Source organism: Eimeria acervulina, genomic scaffold (genome assembly GCF_000499425.1).
Source record: "Eimeria acervulina Houghton genomic scaffold, Eah_scaff214, whole genome shotgun sequence".
Classification (NCBI taxonomy): Eukaryota; Apicomplexa; class Conoidasida; order Eucoccidiorida; family Eimeriidae; genus Eimeria; species Eimeria acervulina.
In genome coordinates, this window is record NW_013550029.1 from 31,341 (window position 1) to 39,282 (window position 7,942).

The 7,942-nt window shown below is 36.0% G+C and overlaps 2 protein-coding genes across 2 annotated transcripts in view; both read left to right on the plus strand.

Annotated features, from left to right (window-relative positions):
* EAH_00025910 (DNA repair protein RAD50, putative) overlaps window positions 1-3,818 on the plus strand; it is a gene marked incomplete at both ends in the record, with an annotated part of 10,784 nt that extends 6,966 nt beyond the window's left edge. The window contains 6 exons of the mRNA XM_013396578.1: window positions 170-732; window positions 1,114-1,202; window positions 1,965-2,001; window positions 2,359-2,496; window positions 2,840-2,958; window positions 3,627-3,818. Of these exons, the coding sequence (XP_013252032.1) occupies window positions 170-732; window positions 1,114-1,202; window positions 1,965-2,001; window positions 2,359-2,496; window positions 2,840-2,958; window positions 3,627-3,818 (1,138 nt within the window). The remainder of the gene's footprint in view (window positions 1-169; window positions 733-1,113; window positions 1,203-1,964; window positions 2,002-2,358; window positions 2,497-2,839; window positions 2,959-3,626) is intronic.
* A 2,360-nt stretch (window positions 3,819-6,178) lies between these two features.
* On the plus strand, window positions 6,179-7,942 carry EAH_00025920 (Rhoptry kinase family protein ROP38, putative; the record flags this gene model as incomplete). Its single annotated transcript, XM_013396579.1, has 1 exon — window positions 6,179-7,942. The coding sequence occupies one exon, from the start codon at window positions 6,179-6,181 to the stop codon at window positions 7,940-7,942; it is 1,764 nt and encodes a 587-aa protein (XP_013252033.1).

Genomic DNA, 7,942 nt, shown 5'->3' on the forward strand with positions numbered 1-7,942 from the left:
GCTGCAGACCTGGAGGCGTAAGTTGTACATAGCAGCAGCAGCAGCAGCAACAACAACAACAACAGCAGCACGTTTGCAGAAGCTTCAGAGAGCCGCATACAGCTAGCTAGTGCCGCTGCTGCTGCTGCTGCTGCTGCTGCTGCTGCTTCTGCTTCTTCATGTGCATCAGGATCGCCGCATCAATGGAAGAGCAGCAGCAGCGAGTGAAGGAAGCAGATTTAGCTGTTGCTGCTGCTGCTGCATCTGCGAGTGGAGCGAGGCAGCAGCAGCTGCGGCAGCAGCAGCAGCAGGTGACTGCCGCACTGCAGCAGGAACAGCAGCAGCAAGAGCATCTGAATGCTGCATTTGAAAAGGGGCAGCAGCTGCTGCAGCAGGTGCGAGACAGCATAGAGATGAAGCGGCAGCAGCAGCAGCTAGAGAAGCAGCAGCAAACAGTACGTGCTCTGCAAGAAGCCCTGCAGCAGCTGATGCAGCAGGGGCTGGCCTCCCTGGGGCAGCAAAGCAGCCTTGCTGCAGCAGCAATACAGCAGCAGCAGCAGCAGCAGCAGCAGGGCTTAACAGCAGCAGCAGTGGAGTATGTTGTAGAGACCCTGAGGAGGGCTGCTGCTGAGCGGGGACAGCGTTTAGCAGAGCTGAGAGGTGCAGCAGCAGCAAAAGAAGAAAGGAAGCAGCAGCTGCAGCAGGAAATCAACACCCCAACGTACAGACAAATCGATGAAAGATATGTGCAAGGTTCGACTGCTGCTGCTGTTGCTTCTGCTGCTGCTGCTGCTGCTGCTGTTGCTTCTGCTGCTGCTTCCGCTGCTGCTGCTTCTGCTGCTGCTGCTGAATTTTTTCTAGTCTTTCTTTTTGTATTGCTACAAATAAACAAACAAGCAGGCAAACAAACAAGCAGAAGGCAAACAAAGAAGCCAAAAAGCAAATAAATAAATAAATCGATAAACAAACAAATCAACAAAATTTTAAACACATAATTTGCATGCATCAGTTGGTGGTGGTGTTGTCTTTAATTATTTTACATAAATAAATAAAATATGTTTTAAATAAATAAATATAATGTATTTAATTAATTATTAAATAAATTATATTTTTAATGTGCTGCAGCGCTGGTAGACTGCGAGGCTGAGCGTTTGGCGGTGGAGGACATCGAAAAATATCACAAAGCCCTCGACAGAGCGCTGATGAATTATCATGCAGCCAAAGTAAGACTATGAAGCTAGCTGCAGCTAGCTACAGCTAGCTACAGCTAGCTGTTGTATTGCTGTTGATAGCTGCAGCTAGCTGTTTTATTGCTGTTGATAGCTGCAGCTAGCTGTTTTATTGCTGTTGATAGCTGCAGTTAGCTGTTTTATTGCTGTTGATAGCTGCAGCTAGCTGCAGCTAGCTGCAGCTAGCTGTTTATACCTATGGCTAGATGTGGCTAGCTGTTTATAGCTGCGGCTAGCTATGTATAGCTGAGGCTAGCTATGTATAGTTGCAGCTAGCTGTAGCTAGCTGCAGCTAGCTGCGTCTGGTTTGTTGAGTGTTGCTGATATTAATGTATGTCTGTTTAATCAAAAAAATATATTTTGCTGCATTTCTTCTGCCGCTGCTTACATCGCGTAATGCACGAAGATATATTAAATTAATATAAATGTTTAAAACATCTGTATATATATATATAAACATATATATACATCTATATATATATATATATATATTAAAATATATATATTTAATTATCTTTGTTATACTAAAATAAAATAACCGATAAAATTAAACAACGCTGTTTTGTTCAAGTGAAATAAAATAATAATAAAATAAACTAAACTAATATAAAATAGATTAAATAAATAAATAAATAAATTAAATAAGTAAGCAAATAGATTAATTAATTAATTAATTAAATAAATAAATAAATAAATAAATAAATATGTTTGTTGCAGATGGAGGCGATAAACAGCGCACTTCGCGAATTTTGGCAGACTCTTTACTCAGGCACTGACATCGATGCTATTGCAAGTAAATCTTTTATTTATTTATTATTTATTTGTTTATTTATTTGTTTATTTGTTTATTTATTTGTTTGTTTGTTTGTTTGTTTGTTTATTCATTTTGTTTGTTTGTTTGTTTGTTTGTCTGTTTGTTTGTTTTGTTTGTCTGCTTTATTTTGTTTATTTATTCATTTTATTTATTTATTTATTTATTTATTTGATTGTTTGTTTTTGTCTGTCTATTTTAATTGTTTGTTGTGTGTGAGTATAAGCTGATCGTAAGATAATATAAAACAACAGTTTGCATTATATAGAGTGCGTTTATTTTATCAGTTTGAGCTGTATAAATTATTATTTTAATTTGTTTTTTTGTCTGTCTTCTTAGTTCGTTCATCTGTAGCAGAAAACGAAGAATGTGCTTCGCAATTAGCGGTCTCAGCTGGCGAAAGGTCTTATAATTATCGCGTAGTGATGAAGACAGCGACAGGAAAAGAATTAGATATGAGGGGACGATGCTCTGCAGGTTTGTTTGATTATTTGTTTGTTTGTTTAATTATTTTCTTCTCTCTCTTTCTATCCATCTTTATTTAACTCTTTTTCTTTCTCTCTCTCTGTTTATCTCTTTGTTTCGCTCTTTGTTTTTCTGTCTATCTTTATCACTGCCTCTATTTATCCTTTTCTGTCTCTCTCTCTTTATATATATATATATATATATATATATACATATATATAATGTATATATACACATCTGTATATATATACATATATACATATATAGATTTATATATTTTTTAATTTCTACTTAAATATATATATATATATTTATATTTATATTTATTTATATTTAAATATATATTTGTTTACAGGACAGAAGGTGCTTGCTTCCCTCGCTATTCGTCTCGCCTTGGCCGAAATTTTTTCTGCCTCGAGTCAAATTTTGGCTTTGGATGAACCCACTACAAACCTCGACACATACAACTGCGAAGTCTGTTTGTTTATTTGTTTTTGTTTGTTTATTTAGTTTGTTTGTTTGTTTTGTTAGTTAGTTAGTTTGTTTATTTATTTATTTAGTTGGTTATTTTGTTTGTTTGTTTAGCTAGTTAGTTAGTTAGTTTCTTTGTTTATTTATTTAGTTTGTTTGTTTGTTTAGCTAGTTAGTTAGTTAGTTTCTTTGTTTATTTATTTAGTTTGTTTGTTTGTTTGTTTGTTTAGTTTGTTTGTTTATTTATTTGTTTATTTAGTTTGTTTGTTTGTTTAGTTAGTTTGTTTGTTATTTAGGTATTTAATTAATTAATTAATTAATTAGGTTGTTACTTAATTAAATCGTATTGTTGTTATGTTGTTATATTATTGTATAATTATCTCATTACGCTATATTATTATATCATTACATTATTATTAAATAACTATATATTATTATATTATGATTATATTATTATATTATTATGTTATCATTTTAATATATTATTATATTATTAATATAATGCAGTAAAAGGATGATGCTGCAGCCATCGACTTAAACCCACTCTTCTAATAAACATATATATATATACATTAATATTTATATCTCTACTTATATTTATTTATTTATTTATTTATTTATTTATTTATTAATAAAGAATAGTTTGATTACTTTGTTTGTTCTTTGTGCAGAGTTTAGCTGCAGCCTTGGCGCGTCTGGTGAAGTCTCGACAGGGCAGTCATTCTTTTCAGCTTTTGTTGATAACGCATGACGAATCTTTTGTTTATAAATTAGGAAGAGAAGGTCTTTGTGATACATATTTAAAAGTTTGTAAAGATATCAACGGCCGCAGCAAACTCTCCTCCGCTGCCTTACATGTCTAAAATATATATTATTTAGTTGGTTTGTTTTTTGTTTGTTTCAGAGACAGATATATATATATATATATATATATACATATATATATTATATAATATATATATATCTCTTTCTATCTCTCTCTCTGTCTATATATATATATACATATATATATATATATGTATATATATTTATATATAAAGAGAGACAGATAGATAGATCTGTCTGTCTGTCTGTCTCTCCCTGTCTCTCTCGGTTGCTCTCTTCGTATCTCTATTTGTTTCTGTCTTTGTTTGTTTGTTTGTTTGTTTGTTTGTTTGTTTGTTTGTTTGTTTGTTTGTTTACAAGGTTTTATTAAGATGCTGCAGTTATGCAGTTTGCTGTCTTTCATTTTCAAACATACTTTTCTTTTTTTTCAATCTTTAAAAAAAAAATATTTTTATTATTTTATCGCTGATACACCGTTTATTTGCATGCAATTTATATATTTAATCTTTTTGCTACGTCTCTCAACTTTATTAGGCGCCTTTTATGCTGTCGGCTGTCTGCAGCGTATTGAATTAAATGAATTAATTAATTTTAATTTACTCAATAAGTTGATTGTATTAATTGGTTTAAGTATATTGTTTAGGGATATCGCATACAAATATATTTAGTTAAATATGTTTAATTAATTAAAAGAGAAAGAAGCTGCACGCCCTACCATTAGGAGGAGAAGCACTTAAAAATAATTATTATTTACTATAAATAAACGTCTATAAACATATTATGATATAATTAAAAATATTTAATTAATACAAATACTCTCAAACAATTCTTATGCTTATACTATGATGAGGGCCCAAGGGAGGACGGCATGTGTATGAGAGAAAAGGAGAAGAGCGCCGTTATTTATTGTCTTCGAGAAGTAAATATTGTATAAATATTAAAATTAATTTAAAATTAATTAAATTTAATTCTTTTTACTGTATTTAATGCCCTAGAAATCATTATATATATCTCATGCATGCTGCAGAGACTGTGGGGGCGCAGCGTATACGGGCGTAAGGCGCTCTAAACAGCATTCTAAAGGAAATTCAGCTTCTTGTGTGCTCTATTTAAAAGAAATAAAATGTTAATTTAAATATATTTAAGAAGATTTAATTTTATATCTTGATTTTTAACTAAACAACGACAACAACACCCACATTTCTGCAAGAATGCAGCCACACCGCAGGGGTCGAGTGTGTTCACCGTTGGTTTAGAAGCGATTGGCTGTGTAAAAGTTGCGATTAAGTAGGAAAAAAGAGTAAATAAAGAATAAAAAACATTATTTTGTTTATTTAATTAATATTACACTTTTAAACGCGAAAAATGGCTGCTAATTTCTCCACGTAGGACTCAGAGCACAGCTTTTGTCGTCGTACAATTTTTGTGAAAACAAGAGAATATGAATATATATTTTTTTGGATTTAAATACCTCACTGAATATTAAAACATTATCTGCAAAGAAAAATATATTTTTTACATTATTTTCATGCATTATTCTTGAATAATTTGTTTGTCTCGGGGCGGTGTAGAAGCTGCTTGTTTGTATATATATGCATTTGCAGCAGCGGCCCCCAACCACGCATGTCTGTTGGATACAGAGTGGGGGTCGGGTTGTTGAATTCGCAGATATTTCACGAATAAAATTAGAGAAAAACTCTATTTCTGTATTTTACTTTCTTTTATTGTGTATTTTGAAGGCCCTTTACTTCATGTATTGGTCTATACGCCTCGGGCGGTGCATCAAAGCAGAGAGAAAGCTCGTCAGACATTTAAAGTTTCCGTTCTCAATAATGCATCTAAACCGTTTATATTTCAACGTCTTTACTCATTTGGCGATGAAAAAATCGTCATTTCTTCGATTTCTCTGCAGCATTCGCTCTATTTGATTTGCATTACCTACAGGGAAGGAAGCCCAGAGGCAGGTTAAACGTAGGTGGATGCATCTCTTGGATTGTTGTTTTTTTTTCGAGATATTGTTGAATATCTCTTTTCAATTTCTTTTTATTTAAAGAATTTGATTTCTAACAGACGCCGAAGTGTTGGCGATCAGAGAATAACAGCAACCGCAGGTGCGGGTGCTGTTCTCTGTCTGAAGCCTTCTTTCTTTGCAAGACTAAGGAAGACATATTAGTTGTTATAATTATATATTCTGCATATATATAATTATCAAAGAATAGCGGAGCTGAGATATTCTTCTTTTTTACGGTTTTCACTGTAGTAACAGTGAGAACATGTCTTATCACGGCGCCGCTTTGAAGGGTCAGCGGATTACATGTAATCTATGAATTGTTTTCTGTACAAGTGCGAGCTGTACAGATAATCTGGCTATTGAAGTATATTGATTATCTGCATTATAATGGTGTATTTATCACAACTATGGCACTCGCGCTTAAGAGGAGGGGGCGGAGACCCTCCTTCTCAGTCAGCAGATGCTGCTGCTGTCTATACACTTGAGGGCTCTAAACAGAAGCCCCCTAATGGTGTAGGAATGCTAGTAAAGTTTGCTGGTAGAGTTATTCTCTATGGATTGATGCTGGGTGTTAATCAACGCAACAGAAGTCTGCAGCAAACGGACGGGCTTAGTCCTCATACAGATGCAACAGCAACAACAGCAGCAGCAGCAGCAGCAACAGCAGCAGCTTCTCCTTTCTTAGGTTCAGAAGCAGTATGGCGTTCCTTTGAGCAGATGCATGAGGCTGCTTCTGTTGATTCTTCATCAGAATCAGGAGGAGAGTCAGCAACAGAAGTAGCAGCAGCAACGGAAGTAGCAGCAGCAGCAGAAGCAGCAGCGGAAGCAGAAGCAGCAGCAGCAGCAGAAGCAGCAGCAGAAGCAGCAGCAGCAGCAGAAGCAGTAAGCGATGCCTATAATGAGTGGCGATTACCCGGGGTTGATGCTGCTGATGCAGCACTGCCAGCAGCCCTGCGCCGAGGCAAGGAATTCTTAGCGCTTAAGCTATCATCTTCTGCTGCAGCAGCAGCAGGAGGATCAACAGGAGCAGCAGGAGCAGCAGCGGCTTCTTCTTCTTCACCTTCTCGCAGCACAACACGTCAAGGTCTACGTGCACTGGCTGCTGCTGTCTCTCGAGGATCTACAGATGAGTTTGTAGGGCTTGATATTTCTTTAACTCATATATCTCCTTTTGAAGCAGAAGAAGCAAGTCTTACAGCGTCAAGAGCCTTCAGAATAACATCCTTTCTTGGCGATGGGGCAGCAAATGCTGTACTAGAGATTACAGACAAGACAACAAAAGAAAAGCTAGCAATGCGAATATTGTATACACCTTACTCTGTACAGTCTGAGATTGAGAGGCTTACAGCATTTGGAAGTGCTGCTATGCAGATGGAGGAGAAGCTGATGCTGCATGCATGCGGTGGTTTAGCAGCAGCAGCAGCAGCAGCAGAGAAAGGGATAGCTATACCTTTATTTACAGCAGAGATTGAAGGGCTTCCTGATGTTGTGGTGTCTGGTGAGGTGTTTGTATTTAAAAGAGTTCAGGTTATGCAGCGCATGCAAGGAGATGTCGCAAATCTACTTCTTGATAGTCATCCTGTACCGATAGAAGCAAAAGAATATATAGCAACACGTCTGCTGTTGCAGGTTCTACACCTGCATTCAGCAGGTGTATGTCACAATGACTTGAAACTAGAAAACTGTTTTCTAAGAGAAGACGGCAGCTTCTTAGTAGGAGATTTTGGGTCTAGCACTCTTGTAGGGATGCCTCTGAACGGTCAAATAACTGATATTACTCCGGTGTATGGTGAGCCTCGTTTAATGCTTGATATTCATCGTGCATTATCTAATAAATGCCCTGCTATGCCTCATCAAAAGAGCGACCTGTGGAGCTTAGGTGTAGCTATATATGAGTTGTTTATGGATGGCGATCTCCCTTTCGGCCTAGAAGAATTTGCAGATAATGCTGTAAATATCAGCGCTCAAGCAGAAGCTATTCTTAATATTCAGGAAGCAGCTGCGATTCTTCAGGAAGAATTACAAAAGGCACATATACCTGCACGGTGGCGTGAGCTATTATGCAGATTGCTTGAACCAAAGAGAGCACGAAGAATTGATTCTAGAGAAATAGCTGTTGAATTTCGAGATCTTTATGCTGCCCAATCATAG